The sequence below is a fragment of the Styela clava genome, chromosome 3, assembly GCF_964204865.1.
Source record: "Styela clava chromosome 3, kaStyClav1.hap1.2, whole genome shotgun sequence".
Classification (NCBI taxonomy): domain Eukaryota; kingdom Metazoa; phylum Chordata; class Ascidiacea; order Stolidobranchia; family Styelidae; genus Styela; species Styela clava.
This window is the reverse complement of record NC_135252.1, coordinates 8,437,966-8,457,145: the sequence shown is the minus strand read 5'-3', so window position 1 is coordinate 8,457,145 and position 19,180 is coordinate 8,437,966. Positions and strand designations below refer to the sequence as shown.

Below are 19,180 nucleotides of genomic sequence, written 5' to 3'. Positions count from 1 at the left end.
CTTTGGTTGAACAAGTTCATGGACGCCATCTTGTGCCATATTTGAGAAACGCGAAACAATGGAGTCTTATGGGAAATTTTCGTCGTGTTGTTGACTTGTTGTACCGAATCGAATAAGACAGCTGTTATGAGGGCTAGAATGAAGCCGGAGGGTGGATTTTGAACATCAAGCTATATGCTACCTATATATAACGCAATTAAGAATATGTATACGCTTGTATATATAGTATGCGTACACAAGAAAGCACGCACCTTCGCCGCTGCGTCTCTTATCTCGCTTGGATACATCCTGAATGGATAAAATTCAGTCTTATCGGCAAGGGGTGCTCAGATTGCGCGGGCCATGGGAAATCTTATATAGAACGGAGAGAAAAAACGAGAAACGGGCTTAATCATATCGTGCTTGACCACAATTAACCAGTTATTAGTTTGGGAAGCGTGGACTTGTTGGCGGAAGAAGCTTTAACAGTCCGACGTGACCACCACCCATCGACCGCGAGGACTGTCACTACACTTTCAGAGGTGCATTGGCGTTTTGGCAAAGGTCTTCCGGACTCTGGGCACGATTCGCCCAACCCGAACAGTCAGCCATCACAAAAATGCGTTTCAGTACAAAGTATATAAACGTTTTGAACGTCGGAATATTAATGTATCTTCAATTTCATTGATAACATATCCAGCGTCTGTGGAATATCACAACCGGTATTTTTGATCTCTCAAAAGATAATTGGAAGAAAGTCCAAAATTTATTTCCCCCAGACTTATTTTTTAAATACTCCTATACGCCATATTTTGCACGATGCTTTCCTCCGCGATCGATCAGACTGTAATGGCGAGCTGCTCAAGTTATTCTCTGGTGCACTATCACCATCCTAGGGACTCGAACACCACACCAGCACGAAAGGTGATCCGATGTGTCATGCCTACTGAATCGGGAGAAATTTTATCCACCACAAGCCTTACAATTTATTAGATAAGTAGAACGGCATAACCACAATATACACATCGTCCATGAGCTTGTCAGCTTGTTCCTGCCTCCATGATAAAAAGGTTTATTAAGTTTAGGCGACTGGCTATCCCCTGCTCCACTGACTGAATAGCAAGTTCACTTGCAAATTAACGTAAAAATTTCATTGAGACTGTCATGTTGTAAATCTGAAAAGATAACTCAACTCGTGCCAAAATTCCTGGTAGTCCATAAATTTCACTTCAACATACCGAGCAATACAAAGGATTGTAATGTGAATGGAACAAAAATATCACATTTGTGAATAGAAGAAAAGATTCCATGCCAAAACAACAGAATAAAGTTTTTGTACAGCCAAGGAGAATAAAATCCTGAAAGAAATTTACCAGCGAACCTGCCAAAGAGTATGATGATATATACATATATGTGAAACACTACTAAATTTGGCAGATAATTTTTTTTAAAAAAGCTTTCAACATTTAAAATTTATGAACGTTTCAAGACTTACTAACTAATGGGGCAGATGACAAATGGGCAAAAATAATTTGAAACTGTGACATTAGTTAACCATGAAATCTACATGTAGAAGACAGTGAAAAATTGTATTCAGAAAGTTGCAGCAACACATTCAATCCACAACAAACATTATCTTTTAAAATTGCGCCAAAAGATTCTTAATTGTATGGACATCCAACCCAACGGGTTAGTTTGATCAGACTAACACATCACACATTTGTAAAAAGAAATGGAAAAAACAAGAAAACTAACAAAAGATGGCTAAACTGTGGCACTTAATATTGATGCATCCCAGAAGTTTCCAAGCTGTACAATAACCAACATTCTAAAAACGGTGGTCAGACAGAAAATTTCAAAAGAATGCACATATAACAACATGGAACATATCATCCAGCTATTATCGCTAATTGGAAACTGAATCACCGGCGATCTCTTTGCCTGGGGTTAAATTCCCACTCTGGGTCAGCATAATCATCAACAAGATGTCCAGCGTCATCATATGAAGTTAACGTGTCATCAGAAGAGGGAGAGTCAGTGTCAGAATCTGAAGATGAATCATCAGTTTCTGAGAGTCTGGTATGTATGTAATTGTGTTTAGCTTTCAGAGTTCTTGATGACACAGCTGTTCGTCGTAAACCATTTTCATTTCGTTGTGATGACGTGTGATTTCGGCTACGATGTCCAGTCTTTCGGCTGTAAAAATAATCAGAATTAGCAAACAGGTCCAAATGTAAGCTGTTCATGATTTCAAATATATTCCTTTACTTGTAAATTAGATTGTAAGCAAGTAACAAGTCTCAGACTAACAAGACTTAGATTTTGTAACATCACGAAAGAGGCATCTCTTAGTGAAACACTAGAGTAATTCACGAACTCACCGCCGAGCAGTCGATGAAGCAGAAGCTGTTGAAGCATCACTATGCCTCGCTCCATCATCAACATCATGAGATGCAAGAGAAGAAGCTCGAGAATCAGTTCTTCTTCGTTTCATTGACTTGTGATTGTGATCCCGAACAGCCTCGTGTGACAATGTTGTGTGATCAAATGTTGACGACTGGTGAGCTTTATCACTACTGCTGTGCCTGGTGATGAGTTGTCGTTTATCGTTTTCCTGACAAGAAACTACATTGGAATGACCTGCATCACCATTCCAACCTTCGCTTTGAAGTTTCTGCAGAGCAAAGTCTATATCACTCAGCATTCTAATATCTTCCTCTATAAGAGGAAATGGTCTTTTCTCCCATGCCTGGGCACCCTCGGACAGAAGCTTAGAGTTGGCTCCTTCAGATAGAGTTCGGTTTACTGACAATGCATGTTCATGAGAGTTCCTGCGAGGCCCAAAACCATCTTGCCAGCCAGACAGAATGGGAGAGGAATAACTATGACTGAGTGAGGTATCATTGTTCCCTTGTGTTGTCAAGACGGTGCTCGACAGCGGGGTGGATGGTCGACTTGGATTGTGATCAGTTGACATTCTTCTGGTAGTAACTCCGACTAAAGGTAAAAAATTAATAAAAAAAAACAGTTTGCAAATATCCTGAAAAAAAATAATGCAAATGGTATTCAAAAATAACTTATTCTAAAGAAAAACATACCTGGCTTAGCTGAGGGACTGAGCGGATTAGCAGGCGATGGAAGATATGCCGAACCTGTCACATTTGAAGAAAATTGCTCAGAAGAAAAAGACATTGGACCTGCATCCTGACCTGCAGATGTAGGAGAGTTTGGTTCATCCTCACCAGGTCCACGAATGTTACTCATTCTTGATCCTCTGTAGAGGAAAAAGTTTAGGATGTCTGCATTAAAAAAACTTGAATGCTGGAAGAAGGGTTAGAAATAGAATATTTTAAATAGATATTAGGCTTTTTCCTTATAGATAGGATCCTTTCCTAGATAACTTGAATAAGCAGATAAATTGGACTTCCAATGATTAGCAATAATTTGCTATGAATGCAGTTATGACAAAATTGACAAGCAAAAACAGGATTCAACATATTATGATGATAAACTCATTTCGAGACAGCAACAGTTTCAACATTGTAAGATGAGCCAATGGTGCTGATTTCATTCAATTTTGAATCATAAAAACAAAAACACGGAATCACTTTGTTTTGTGTGATGAACATAAAAAAATTGTTACCAATCACAAAATGTAGTGAACCCACCTTCCCTTCCTTGAAATACTCCATTCCATGTATGCCATGTACTTCTTCTTCTCAACTATCTCGTGATTGTCATGTCTTCGTTGGAATGCCGAATGAGATATATCTTCATATTCTTCATCTGGGTAAAGTAGAAAATATCAAATAAAGATAAGTTGTCGTTTGAAGTTTCTCTCATGGCTCCAGAAAGATTATTTGGCGCTCCAAAATTGTGTGTACCAATATGATGGTAACTAATTTTGGTCACCTACTTTACATCAAGTTCTGTGAAGGGACTGAAGCCTAAGGGCAGGGGGTATATTCACTTGGCTAACACACAGTCCCCGAACTCTTAATATAACTAAAATCAGAATTTTTGGCGCTCCAAAATTGTGTGTACCAATATGGTGGTAACTAATTTTGGTCACCTACTTTACATCAAGTTCTGTGAAGGGACTGAAGCCTAAGGGCAGGGGGTATATTCACTTGGCTAACACACAGTCCCCGAACTCTTAATATAACTAAAATAAGAATTTTTGGCGCTCCAAAATTGTGTGTACCAATATGGTGGTAACTAATTTTGGTCACCTACTTTACATCAAGTTCTGTGAAGGGACTGAAGCCTGAGGGCAGGGGGTATATTCACTTGGCTAACACACAGTCCCCGAACTCTTAATATAACTAAAATAAGAATGAAATCGAATTAAAATATGACCTAACCCTAACCTGGTTCCCAACTACGGTAGTACCGATCATTTTATACATACATAAAAAATAAATAGACAAATTTCTATACCATGATTCATTGACAAATTGACTCCAACTTCTTGCTCCAAGGGACTGAATTCCAGAACTTTCCAGCTTGGTGTTTGAATTTCTTTATAAGCTAATTTTTCAATCCTCGCTGAGTTCAAACCGTGAGGAATAACAATATTATTTATATCAAATGCTTGTTCTGAAGATTTCTTTTTCTTCCAGTATGTATTCTGAAGACAACATATTAATACATTATGGAATGTGTTTACTAACAAATATGCAGGCAATAGGGGTGGGTTAAAGGTTATTTAGAATAATAAATTACCAAATATTCTTTTGAATGAGAATATCAATATACAAAAATCAATCATATGTCGAATTATTCAATATTAGCATTATAATTAATTTACCAAAAAGAAAATTATCAATTACCATGAATACATATTTGTGCAATACGGTAACAAAACCTTTTCAGAGTTGAAATTTATTTTATTTCAATATTTGAAAATGAGCGCAATGCTCAAATATATGCACACAAAGGTCTAATGACTGATGTGACCACATGAATGTCAGCAAAATTACAGCTTAAAGGTTAAAAGAATTGTACTTGATGTCATATGTACTGCTAAAAGACTTGCACCAATAAAATAAACAGCAAGATGTGGAAAATCAATGTTTTTTCCCAACAACAAAAACTTTGCAAAACAATTAACTCACAGCCACACTTCGTGTCAAATATTAACATACTCTTAAAACCTGGCGTTAACTCACATGGCTTGGTCCAAAGTCTGTTGGGGTGGCAGCACCACTACTTGATCTGGATGGCTGATGTGTATTGAATCCACCAATAACAACAGGTGATTCCATATCAGAGTCAAACGATTGCCCCCTCATTCGTTTTTTACTTGTGTCTGACATGTGACTGAGCTTCCTTCTTTTCACATCAGATGAATCATCCAAATGATTGGGGGGCAGCATAGAATTAGATCTGTAAAAGAAAGGATAATTTGTAACTTCTACATTGCTTACTGAATTAATTTTTCTCAAATCTATAGTAATCTAATAGGCATACCAACTTGGAAAAGATTGTCAATTTAATAATTTTAATATGATATAACAAACATACAAAACTTAAAATTGTTGTATTGAGTGGTTCATAAACAATAACTGGTATTTTTTGGAAGCCAAGCCTGCCATTAGATGTCCTTGAGTTTTGCTACAATAATGACGCAGTCAGTGCACACCGATACAAAGAAAAATTGTGCGGCCAGGGAAAGTGCATTTTTGTATTTCATTTTGGCCCCCCTGTATTAAAGGTTGCACACCCCTGCCCTAGCACATAGGCAGAGAGAAAGGAGCATTAGTTGTGAACACACTACTCGATCTTATATGCTTAGAATCATGACTAATATTTTTAAAAAATGGTTTCAAAACCAGGAGTTAACCTTTCTCGTTTCTTTGCAGATTTGTGTTTCAACTTTTTGTTACGTTTTTTCTGTTTCTTTGATTCCTTTCTTTCAGCTCTTCTAAAAATAACAACAAAAAACACTTAAAATCAATATATTTGCAGCAAAATTAAAAGAAAATCTTAGAAGATGCATGAAACTTACAGTGATGCAGATCTACTGTATGATCCAGACTTTTTGCACCATTTACGTTTCGACTTCATAACCGCAAGCATTGATATGGAAAGTGGAATATCTGGGAAATATAACACTGATTATAAAAACTAGAATATCAAATACTAATATTATAAATTATGCTTAACTAAATGCAAGGACTTGAGCATGTTAAATAGTTTCTAATCTGAACAAGTTTCTAAGAAATGGAGCATGAAATAAGTTTTAGTACCATGTCCATATGAAAGATTATTTATATCCAACTGCATTCTGATTAGGAAAACAATTCACGTTTGCTTACTGAGATATTGGTAATATAAATTTGACATAAATCAAGACTTCACTAAATAATGGCAAAATAACTACTTGGAAAACTATGATCAAAAACTGGGATATAACTGAAACAGCATTATATGGTCATGACCATTCTATGTTTATATGATTAAGTAAAAAAGGATATAATTCTGAACTTTCTAATTTTGGGTTTCACACTCATTTGGCTATATTTTTTTGACTGTACATTAGACACGTAATTCATATTACCGGTAGGTGTCTAATGTACAGTCAGAAAATATAGCTAAAATGAAAGTTCAGAAATACTAAACTCAGAAATACTAAACATTTCTATTGCTGTCAATTGCATAGGTTTTATAAATTCCCACGTTCCCTAGTTTTGCAACAATGGTATATTATCAACCAAACACACCTTTCACAGATGATATGACCGTGTGATATGAATGATCATGTTGTGCTGCTTTTAGAATAATTGATCCAAAGTCTTCCTTTCTTTGCCCAGATGTGTCTCCAGCAATGCACATTATGGAACTGTCGTTTGGAACAGTTTTTGGTTTTAAAGGCTAAAAATATTATATGGTTCAGTAATATTAAATAGACCTGTGGTTCTCAATCTCTTTCAATAAATTCCTCGCTATTTTCGGACTCTCAATTCTTTCCTCACTTTGTATAAAAAACTGTTTCCGTTATTGATTTAATATTTAGAAGATCCTTAGTTATTGATACACAAGACCGTCGTTTGTGCAATTTAAATGGTTTATAATGTGTTAGAAAATATTTATCACAATCCTACTAATTAATTAAATAATATTAGTAAAACTACACCAAATACAAAGTAATATTTTCTCCCCCAAACCTGAAGAGTAATTCGCCCTCGGTTGGGAAACTGCTGGAGTAGACATTGATATCAAAATAATACATGCAAAAAGCAATTTTCATACCTTATTAGAAACTAGGCATGCTGGAGACAGTTTTATCAATTTCCTGTTCTTGAAAGCCGTCAGACAGAGCTGCCTTGTGCGAGCTGAGGAATTGAGGAAGTCTTCATAGCGAGAAGCAACGTTTGATTTCTGATCATCTGTTTCTGAACTGTTGAAACAAATATAACACAAATGAATTGCAAAATAAAAGTTAATGATAGATGCAAATGTTTGAACCATGTAGTACACAGTAACATACTCACATTTTTATTGCCGTTTGATTTGGAGATGGTGATCCCCCAGACAATGGTGACAAGTTGTCAAGCAATCTGAAACAAATGATAACATGCTAGTTAATCATTACATTTTAGGACAAATGGTGATGGTATGTGATATCCATGATTGGTGTTGAATTAGTTATAGTATATACCAGGGTTATATATTTAAAAAGTTAAACAGGTCATTTCATATAATGTATTTGGCGCTCCAGAAGTAGGTGTACCAATATGGAGCCAACTAATATACCAACTAATTTTGTTCGCCTATTTTACATCAAGTTGGGTAAAGAAACTGAAACATATGAGCAAGGGGATATTCACTTGGCTAACATGGACGGTTCCGGCACTCATAATAAAACTAAAATAAGAAAAATCGTAATAAAATTATGGGTCAAACCTAACCTGGTACACATCCTACAGGAGTACCATGTATTTAATGCAAATTCTTGCTCTGAACCAGATTAAAACTGAATTGCATTCGCATTTAATAGACCACCAGTTAACGGTTCAAACCTAGCATTATTACTCATTTCACTTCCATTGTACCAAACAACTTCCAATCCAATTAACCAACCAATAAATGTAAATTTGATAACAAAAACAGGAGTCTCACATCATTATCGTTAATTGAGTAACATACACAAAAACCAAATCCAATTTACCAAAATAAACCAAGCAAAAGTTACCAAGCAACTTCCAATCCAATTAACCAACCAATAAATGTAAATTTGATAACAAAAACAGGAGTCTCACATCATTATCGTTAATTGAGTAACATACACGAAACCAAATCCAATTTACCAAAATAAATTTCACAATCAGAAAAGATTTCATACCTAGTTGACTGCTGAACATTGTTTAGCAACTGGTTGACACTGCAAGGTGGTGTGAAATCCGGCATTATTCTATCATCAGACCTTTGTTTATTCTGTGATAGGAAAAGTCCAGTCAGCAAATATGCTCGATAATGGAAATTATTGTCATTGGAAAATATAAAAAATTACCATCATATTAACTGGCGGTGTTTGACCCAAAATTGTACCGGAATGTATTCCAGTAGAGTAAACGTTGAAAACAGGTGGGGGAGGTAATTCTAGCTGCACAAGCCCCTGTAACATGAAATTCATTGATGATAAACAGTTTTTAAGATAAAAATATTATTTCCAAAGGTATTTTAAGAATTCACATATAATGGACAAACCTTCGCGTCCCTAAGCTGTGTATATAAATCTCCTTGTTGGCGAATGCTGAATTCCAAAGAAGATATTCGTGACTGCAGCCAAGTCCACCTTCGTGATATTTCAGCCCTTTCAGCTACCCACTTGCAGAATGATTTCCGAACCCTAAAAAACAAAAACCATTTTCATTTTTGTATACTAGTCTATAACCCGAAAAACAAACCATCATTAACTTACTTTTTGGTTTGCTTGAAACCTTCCTTGGATTCTTGTTTCGTTTTCTTATATTGTGAAGCTTCGTATACATCCTCATCAGAGCTACTATCAGTTACATCAGGATCGACGTGTGATCGAATATATTTCAACTCTTTCCGCAAAATCCCTGAAATCAAGAACAATTGAGATTATTGATGGAACTTGGTAGGAAGTTGGTTTGAACTAAACTTACATATGTTTGGATATTTTATATAAAGTTTACAATTAAATATCAAAGAAAACATTGCTCAAAATCTTATAATAAGTCAGAGCAACTCACCTGACAATAATTGTAATGATATATTATGAGAATATACTGAATACTAATTACTGCAATTTTATATATATTAAAAGCAGGAATCAGGTTAAATTTGGGCATGAATATTTCTGCTTTTCCATACTAATTTCAAAAATGAAATAATGAATGGATTTATAAAACATAAAAGTGTATTATGTATAATCGCAAAGAAAAAACCTAGTCAAACAAAGTGTGCCATAAGCAGTTTAGAAAAGATAATCAGATTCTTACCGGAACCAGCCTTAGCTTGCTTGATATTTTCAATCTTTTTGTTCATGTCAGATACAGTTTGTTCCACTCTTGTTAGTTGTACAATAGGATCCAAATCCATCGCACAAATATCTGGCACAACTTTCTGTTCGTCCGTATTTAGCTCCTTTTTTACAGAAGAACCAGAAATCCTTCTTACACTTTCACAAAGTTTTGCAGTGCCTTTTGTTTCAATATTCGACTGGCTTTTTCCAAGTAATTTATTCCAAAAGTTTAAACCAGACTCAGTAGACTCCGTTAAAACAGTGTGAATATAACCCGTTGTGCTTACGGTATCACAAGACCTGGATGATGTTTGTATGTGCAATGATATATTACCTAAGTCTTTCTTGATATGAGAAGTTACATCTTGCAATCGAAGACAATCAATTTTATTTTTCAGGCAGTGGAGTTTTTTATCTAAATTTAAACTGTTTTCAACAGCAGTTTTTATTTTGACTTGGATACGAGCTTCTTGCTCTTTTGCTGCCATTGCTTTCTCATTCGGTGTAATTGTTTCATTCGTTGAGAAATCCAGGCTTTTAACAGATCGGTGCAATGGTTCCTGAAAATTAGAAGTCACAGTGTGGGTAATATCGGATTCCATTTTTTCTACACCTGTATCTGCTTGTAGCTGCATACTAGTTCCTTTTAGCGATGCAGCTAATTCTTGCAAAGTATGTGCGAGTTTTTGTGACATGTTAATTTTAGATAAGTCACTGTTCAACAAATCTGTGTATTTTAATTCCTGTGTTAACTGAGGCATAGAGTCTGTAGTGGCCTGATTACTCTCCTGTGACACAAGTGTTGGTGATTTGCTAACTTCTGCCATCAGAATGTTAGTATCTGCTTCAACATTTTTTGCCAGTTTTTCAGGCATATTTGTACAGTTTTCTGTATCGTTCGTATTCATGCTGTCTTCATATTTTGTATAAAAGTCACTAGAGGTTGAAGATGTATTTGTAATTGGTGCTACTGTGCTATAAGTAACCATGGTTGCAACTGGTGAAATAAGTGGTGGTATAGTTGCAAGCTTAGACTGTAGCACCGAGTTTTGTGGTAGCAATAAATTGTGATTCATTTGAGCTGTTTTTATTTTACCATTTGGGTGGTTTTCACTTTCATCTCCACTTGTATGGTTATTAATATTATCACCTAATGCCACTAAACTTTCATCATGGGTAGTTTTATTAGTTTTGTGTGTTTTATCTCCCATTTCATGATTATTGCAGGAAACATTGTTTTCTTGTAAGATACCTCCAGCACGCTTCTTGCAATCCCCCCAACCATTATGATTGATACTGTTCACGAGCACTCCATCTCCCTGTCCAAGATGCACAGAAGACAAAGATACTACAGGGAGAGAATCCTTAAGTCCAGTTAAAATGCAGGGTTCAGTTACAATCATATCGGAACCTGTGTGTAAACAAAAGACAAAAATAAATTACTCAATGATGAGTCTTCTGGGTAACGTATAATTCAAAATTTGTATGAAACTATGCTATTTCCATATTGTATAATACTTGGAAGCAAAACCAACTAAGATATGAAGGTACAGAATGGCATTAAAATAGTGTATATACAGGTAAGATATTACAGGATGAACACAGGCCCAAAGATGCGGATCTCATTCAAGTCAAAGTAGAAGAACTTTTTTAAATCATGTATTTTAATTGTCAATCAATAAACATCTGAATGTTGTTTATCAGAATTAGTTCCTATACAATTACCTTGTTTTGATAATACAGATTGTGTAAAAATTCTACAGATGGAGATAACTATGTTGTAACAACTTCATCATTTTTTAAATAAACTTTGTCATTAATCATTTTACAGTGATTTTTTACTCCTTTATGGAGAATAGATATGATTATTTGACAGGATATTGGCAACAAGTTGTATTATAGAGATGGGTGAGTAGATGATTCAACTAAACCAGCATCTGTGTATTCACTATATATTTGCAGCACATTTAAAATATCTTTATTGTATAAGGTACTCAAAATAATCTTCACAAACATTAACATTTGATTGAAGTATTAACAACATAGCTGGTTTTAATTAAAACTACATTCAAAAAAGACTGTGACAATTGAAACAATTCAAGAAGACAATAATAACAACTTTTTCAATTTTGAAGATTTTATTTGAGAATGCTTTACCACACATTTCCTGGTGTTGCAAGGGATAACGGTGGCTGCTGGTTACAATGTCCTAAATCTATTTTCATGCTACTAATAAGACCATATAACCCATACCTTCTACAATTGCTTTGCTGATTGTGGAGTCCTCACATGCATCTGCCAATAAATGAGGTTCTTCTGGACACTTCAAAGGATTCTCGATTCTTGCAGGGATTTTATTAAAAGCAGTCCCGTTAACCTTCAGTACATGACAATAAAGACAGGATAAGTGAGCGTATTAGATTGTGTTAATATGTATACGGTCATTTAAAATCTGAAAATGGTCATGTTCTAACTGGTGATAACATACAAACGAATCCACAAAAATTATTAACATTTTGACCATCCACTATTGCAGGAGGAATCATATAACTACACTACACCCCGATTCACTTGCATTCAATCCAAACAAAAATTTAGATTTAGCTGCTGCAATTTACCTTTTCATGAGTTTTCACTTCTTGAACAACAGTTGTCTCTTGCTCATGATCAAGATAGTCAGTTGAGTGATGATTGCTAGACTGAAGGGCCGGGGCCATTCCACCACTAGCAGATCTGTCCATCCGTCATCCTCCAAATACAAACGGATTCGAACAACAAGCCTTACAATCAGTAAATTACTTTTTTCATATGTAACATAATTATTACTAACAATACTGCAAAACAACAATAAAATGTGGACCATTACAAAATGCAAAAATTTGCAACCCACTAAAAGAGTAGTCTTTAAACACTGTTACAATACTGCAGGAAGACTACCCAAAATAAAAGGGTTTTATATCTATATCTTGGGTTATATATCCATATATTGCTGGCATAGCTCAGTCATGTGTCATCTTGTCTAAATTGCATAAATTGCAACAAGTACCGACATGATGGATGGATGGCGCTTCACAGCAAAAGATAAAAAAAAATCGCCGTCTTTGTATCAGCAATTAAATAATTTATCGTCTATCAGGCGATGGGAGTAAGTGCTTTTTAGTTGAAAAACGCACACTCCAAACTCCCTGTGTGACACTTCCGCAGTGCAAAACTCCCTAAAATCCAAGGCATATTAAAACCGGAAACATTTTAGATAATGCGGCAAGCCAGACAACATCTGAAGTCGAATACCGTCGCTATACCACGTCACGCAACAGAAGCGGATGCCACCGAAAAATAGAAACTAAAAATAACCTTATGTGCACGTACGTATTTGTGTATGTTGCCGTTCAAAATTGTAGCTGAAAGCGTTGTTAATATACATGAAAAAATATGAGCAGCCAAGCTCGATATCGCAACTAAATATGACCGATTGTAAAATTTATGCAATGTTTTTTTAACAATATTACAAACTACGCAACACGTCGGAAATGGAACGAAATTAAAACTAAAACGTTGCGGCAACGATAAACACGAGGGAACAAAAGCGTGGTAGAATAAATTACGCGGCGGTGATGCAACAAAAATATGCCGCCGATCGAACACACTTTCCCGTAGTACGTCGCCGCAAGGGTTGTGATACCTTGATAAAAACAAACATCGGCCAAAACGTGCAGTTAAAGCCGCCGTACCAAGATTATTGGTAAAAATCATTTACTAATAAGAATACAATTATATTTTGAATTTATATTCCCGCCCAAGACCGGGATTAATTATTCAGACATGAGATTTCCGACGGGGAACACTGTGACAGCAGCCGACCTTCAAGCGTCATTGGAAATGCTTCAATATAACCCAAACAACTATCAATACATATTAATTATATGCATGGTCCACACATAATTTAACAGCTTCTGGGGCAGAAAAATAGCCGCTAATAACACTTAATAGAAACACAAAAAATAAGGAGAAAGGCTTTTCTGTTTGGTCAAAAATAACACATTGATTTTTCAACAAAGTGGAACAGAAAAGTAGATATTTAAATTACTTTTATTTGTTACTATTATTGTGGCAAAAATTGTGCAGCACCCATTTCCCACAATTAGGGAAATGCAGTTACTTTGGTCACAAAATAAGAAACATCTACAAAAAAATGTAATGTATTTACCATCCGACCTAAAAATAATATGTGAATGCGTCACAAAATTCTATTTTTTTTATTTACTATATTCATTCTTTGCTAACTCGATAACTAAAACAGGGAATTAGGGAGATTCTCATCCCCAATGAAGTGAAGTCTGCAGTGACAGAGAAATTGATAGTAACAATTTGGCCAGGGCAGATGAATAAGATGTCAAACAAAAGATTTGTGAAGCATGCTTTTGTGTAAGATATCTCTGCTAATCTCTCTGTTTTATGAATTCTCTTATTATTGATTATATGAATACCTGAATACTACTCTAAATCTAGACCACATTGGAAATAATTATACTGTAAGACATAAGAAATGCATATTACCTTTACGTTCTAAATGCGCCAAGATGTAATGATATGACTAGTAACTGCAGAAAATTATTGAATTTGGGATATCCACATGTTCATGCCATATTCAAGTATGAGTAATTAGCATTACTTCAAACTGAAAGTTGTTTTTAACTGTTTAGTTGATGTTGAAAGTTTCGCTCTATATGTAGATAATGATGTAATAATTATTGAGTAAACACACAGCAAACAACTTTCTGTATGTACAATTGAAGTATTCCAATGAGTGCCATACAGAAAAAAAGTGTTGCCAAATTTGACAAGTTCATTACTAATGATTTTCAATCAAGCATACTCAAGTAGGACCAAACTACTAGATTAGATTAATGCCTCTCAAGGAAATTTTTCCTTTTTGAGGAATTCGGCTATGTATTTGATGTTGTTTTACTAATATTCCTTAGTTGTTTATTATCACTATAATACTTATTTATGCAAACATTGTAAACTATTATACTACTAACTGTAAAAAGTGGTTCCGACTTGACCGTTAACTAAGAATACATTGAAGATTGAATAAATGAGTTACTGAAGTTTTTGTGAATAGGCTATGGGAGAGATTCAATGTTGGGAAATGGATTAAAGCACGGATGGGAAATGAAGGAGACTATGACTAAAACCAATGGTGCAGCATATGAACATACACAATACATTGTAGTCATTGTATTATTATTTTGTAACATTTGTGATTTATACTGATAAAAATAGTATGAGAGTGAAAAGTATTTTGATTTAGTCCAATATTGGTTGAGAAAAACCAAGATAGCCTATATAGTTTCCAGAAAAAAATTGGATCTCCAACCGCAAAAAAACAAAAATGATAAAAATAGCTTATTAAACATTTAGCCAATATGATATTTTATATGAATGAGGTATATATTCACTGATACACACAATAGAAAATAATTAAATAGCCTAACCACAAAACCCTATTAAACAAATATTTTGAATTCGGTTATTCAAAATAGGATTTTGTGGATTCAAAAGACCACAAGTTTACAGTAAACACTATGTGATGGAATTTGTCAAACGGTTAGGCTATAACTGCATGTAAACAGATAAGAAACATCTGATATTACTCGATATAAAAACAGCGAACAGTTGAAGAGATGTGAATATAATTTACACAAACAACATGCTTTAAAAGTCAACAGCAAATAAAGTGCTGTAAATATGATCGACCAACATTCAAATTTTAATTACCTATGGCCCGAAACTAAGTAAATAAACATAACCAAAATACAATGTGAAACAACATATTGGGTAATAGCATATTTTTAATCAATTGCCCTAATTATGACAAAATACACTAATACATTCAGCACAACATACAAAAACCAATAAACTATATCCGCACTTCTTAAAATAGCTCACAATTATATTCACCATGAAATGGTCATCAGTCAAGGGAAGGCATAATGATTAGAACTATTACATACACAAAAAACAATCAATAGTTTAGTCATACACACACACACTTATGATAAATAACTGGTTTTGATGTAAGTTAATCTTCAGGATTATGCTCAAAGCACATTTCGCACAACCAGCCAAATTAGCCCAATTCAATAGTATCATTTGCAGTTAGCAATTCTTCTCAACTATTCTAAGATTCTGGCCTTTCAGTCGATGTCATTTTCATTTACTGGAGTGAGAAAAAGTAAGGAAGTAGTTAAACAAAGACAATAACCCCGGGCAATCCAGTTGCCATCGAGTACAGGACCGTATTACAGTACGACACACTATACAGATCGAGCGACATTGTCTCGTTTCAGAGAAACCCATTTTACAGATGATCAGACATCTCTCCTTTGAGACACGTCTGGACATTGTTGTCCCTCAATATTGGTAAAAATACAGTAAAATGAAGTTGCGCAAAATACTACAAAGAAGCGCAATCTAAAAACGTCATCTTGGAATTTGGATAGTGTGCTGTACTGTAATAATATTATATCTATGTCATAAAGTTCCAGCACATCATTTCTCAAATAAATTTGAACATCTACCAATACAGAAGCTAGGGGGTTGTTCAAATGTAAAAACCATAACAACTTCAAACATGTCAATTTATGCTATAATTCCATTCTACAAAGTTAGGATGAGATTTATATATTTATCCCCTGGGAGAGAAAGGTGATAAGAATGCTTAATCGTATGGCGAACCATGGCCTCTCGTCCGTTGACCAGTCTAAGACAGGTATGGGATTAGTTGGATTACATGAACAACCCTAAGCAATCCTGCCACACATAATTATCCCTCACATGTTTCGAACTTGCGAACCCACGCAAGGTAACCAGAAGTGCAGTGGCAAGCGAATTCCTAACACTTAAGCTTGTGTTACACCAAGCCCTACGAAAATAAACAATTTCTTCACAATAGCCCACTCCAAGCTAAACAATCTTAACGTGAACAATCTTACAGAAAGCAAATAACAGTTAATAATTTCAATCTTCGGCAAACAATGATGCTTTAAATAAACCTGACACCTTATTATCTATTTCAATGAAGTAAGTTTATACAATTACTGTAAAGTTACTGTATAAATATGTATAACTGTATAAACTAAAACATGCATAAACACATGAAGGCAATAGTGAAAAGTTCTGGTAACAGATTACCAGAATTGCAGAGCGCTATGACACGGTTATCCGCTCTGTAGTACGGTATATAAGTAAAGTAAGCAAAGCGGGATCATCGGGAATTGGAACCAAAACAATGCAAGCATGTGCACGATGATTCGCTAAACAGTGTTCCCATTGCACCAATACGAAAGTTTAGGTCAATTGATACAACATAATGCTCAAAACAGAAATAAAATTTATGTAAGTTAGCCACTATAATATAAAACAATATGAAAATAAAAATACAACACAAAAATATATCGCTAACATTCAAGAAAATATTATAACTGAAAATTCAAGGGAGCCCACGTTCATTGAACAATGAAGAAACAACATATCACGTGATGACATACGAGAGAGCGGCCACGTCTTGAACCGTAATGGCGGCCGACAACACCCATTTATCAATGTTAGTCACGTATTACTTACCCTTTTAGGGGGTTCCGTTTTAGCTGCGAGTGCGAAACTTTGCCTGTGTGTCAACTAGATGCAATACATCCCGTGTACGAAATATCGAAAGAATATCTCACACCACTCCTTGGAAATTTCACCGAAAACAGAATGCTGTCAGCAAAAAGTCGAGGCCGTTCATTATACATCGACTCGAAGCAGAATTCTGGCGGTCGCGGAACGCGGTATATTGCCTCCTCGTGATGAGCCTGTTTCGCTCTTCTGATTGGCTGATGCTGCGTGCTGATACAATACGTCAACTACCCTCCCTCCGCAAATTGATTATTTCTCAGTGTTTGTTCTATAGAAAGCTTTGCATTGGGTTTCAATCTGTATCATCTAAAATACTTGATAAACATTGAAACAGTGTCATCATTTCAATTCACAAGCTTGCAGTATAACACCCCTATAATATATTCAATTCCGGGACAAGAAGGGAGTGAAATATTTTTTTAATTTACAGCTCAGTTGTGCACTGTTGCACAGGTTTCTTTCAAGCTTCCACACAGTTTTCTGATCAAATTTCTCATTAGCACCTCACTCTAAATTAAAGCAATATTTATAAAAGTTGTATAGCATCAAATTATTAATTTATGAAAAATATTAGTAAGGCATTAGCTCATCAAAGGCATTTCATTGATTGAAAATGATTTTCATTTATTGAATTATTCAAATATATAAAGAGCATGGATAAGGGATAACAGACAATAATAAAATTTGAATAATTTCCAACTTTTACAGAGCACTCCGGCATATATATTTATTCTCCCTATTTGTTCCTGTATGAAAATGATATCAAATTAGTTATATACCTCAACTTCATTTATATGATCAGTTGAATGACTGAAACTGGCGAATGTTTACCAAGCTAAATATTTTAATATTAGCTATGTTAATATAAAGTCAAACTGAAATTCGGTATTCATGAAATAAATAAATCGTCTATTGAAATTTAGTCATTTTTGATGCGCTTCTAAATGAAATTAAAGATTTGCATTCATAATTGCTGTTTGTCATAGTTTAAACCAGCACCATACATGTTTTAATCTCACAAATGAGGTTGTGAACGATTATTCCTCAAAAAAAGCTTGTTTCCCTTCGATTTATTTACAAGAACCAGCACCACACACATATTCAATAAAGTTTTACAAAGAAAAATATTGTTCAAAAACTTTTTATGAGAAATATTTGTACATAGTCCACACAGAACCAAATGTCAGAGACTCGTGCATGCGCTTATTTGCACAAGACTCGTGCTGTACTTTTGTACAATAATAGTATTATGCCAAGCACTCAATTACAAACTGTTTTCATTTGTGCTCCAGAACAAATTAATGAAGTCATATACATTAAAATTTTATTAAAACTGTCCTTCACATTTTTATTGGATAAATCACATGAATATTTGAGAACTTGTGTGTGTTTAGCATGCTAACATTATTTATTTCAAGCCATGTTACTATAAAATTAAACTTATAAAAATTTAATTTATGAATATCCCTATATGAATTGCCATTCTTGACTTGACAATGAATTTTGATACTGTGTATTAAAGCTGCATTGATGATGTCTTGAGTACATATTTAGAACCATTGCGTTGATTTTGTGTCATTATCTATTTATTCTTTACCGTATTAATCATATGGGGGGGATTTTAAATTATTTGATATTTCATTACAAACCATATTCTATTAGAAAATGCTTTACAAATTTAATATAATCATGATACTTCTCACCTCTAAATTAGTCAAAGTGGTATTCACTATAACATGTCCAAAAGTGACTTCAGTTATAATTTATCAAATCTTTTTATTTATGATATGATCTTCACAAAGTTTTGTAATGGTGCATATACGAATCATAATGTTGTTGTATAAAAAGTTACCGTTCTTAGATGCATTTGGGAAATCAATACATCCATCCCATCAGCAATTGTTTTCCATAGAGCACGGTCATGGTTGATATTGAGTAATATACGGTGCCTTGATGTTTTTATACTGGGTTGGAATTTCTCCCATCAATATTTAATGGCATGTATGTTAGAAATTAAATCTA

General features: G+C 34.6%; 1 protein-coding gene across 2 annotated transcripts; it reads right to left on the bottom strand.

The window, feature by feature from the left end:
- Positions 1 to 1,216: 1,216 nt before the first annotated feature.
- Positions 1,217 to 19,133, bottom strand: LOC120342971 (uncharacterized). Of its 2 annotated transcripts, none has more exons than XM_039412032.2 (19): positions 17,105 to 19,133; positions 12,094 to 15,698; positions 11,729 to 11,852; positions 9,453 to 10,886; positions 8,906 to 9,050; positions 8,692 to 8,833; positions 8,495 to 8,599; positions 8,327 to 8,418; positions 7,476 to 7,541; positions 7,234 to 7,381; positions 6,705 to 6,855; positions 5,990 to 6,080; positions 5,825 to 5,902; positions 5,151 to 5,367; positions 4,420 to 4,609; positions 3,648 to 3,765; positions 3,078 to 3,253; positions 2,361 to 2,976; positions 1,217 to 2,175 (listed from the first exon to the last, which is right to left on the bottom strand). In XM_039412032.2, exons 2-19 carry the CDS (start codon positions 12,214 to 12,216, stop codon positions 1,902 to 1,904), a joined length of 4,290 nt encoding a protein of 1,429 aa, XP_039267966.2. In that variant the 5' UTR covers positions 12,217 to 15,698; positions 17,105 to 19,133; the 3' UTR covers positions 1,217 to 1,901. The 2 variants fall into 2 exon arrangements, with proteins under 2 accessions (XP_039267966.2, XP_039267965.2); XM_039412031.2 differs by having other exon boundaries at positions 5,825 to 5,905; positions 17,105 to 19,131.
- Positions 19,134 to 19,180: the final 47 nt, after the last annotated feature.

Coding starts and splice junctions, on each gene's coding strand:
- LOC120342971 (XM_039412031.2), bottom strand. CDS start 12,216: ATGGACAGATCTGCTAGTGGTGGAATGGCCCCGGCCCTTCAGTCTAGC. Junction 6,856..7,233: donor CATGCCTAGTTTCTAATAAG/GTATGAAAATTG, acceptor TAATATTTTTAG/CCTTTAAAACCAAAAACTGT. Junction 5,906..5,989: donor TACAGTAGATCTGCATCACT/GTAAGTTTCATG, acceptor TGTTATTTTTAG/AAGAGCTGAAAGAAAGGAAT.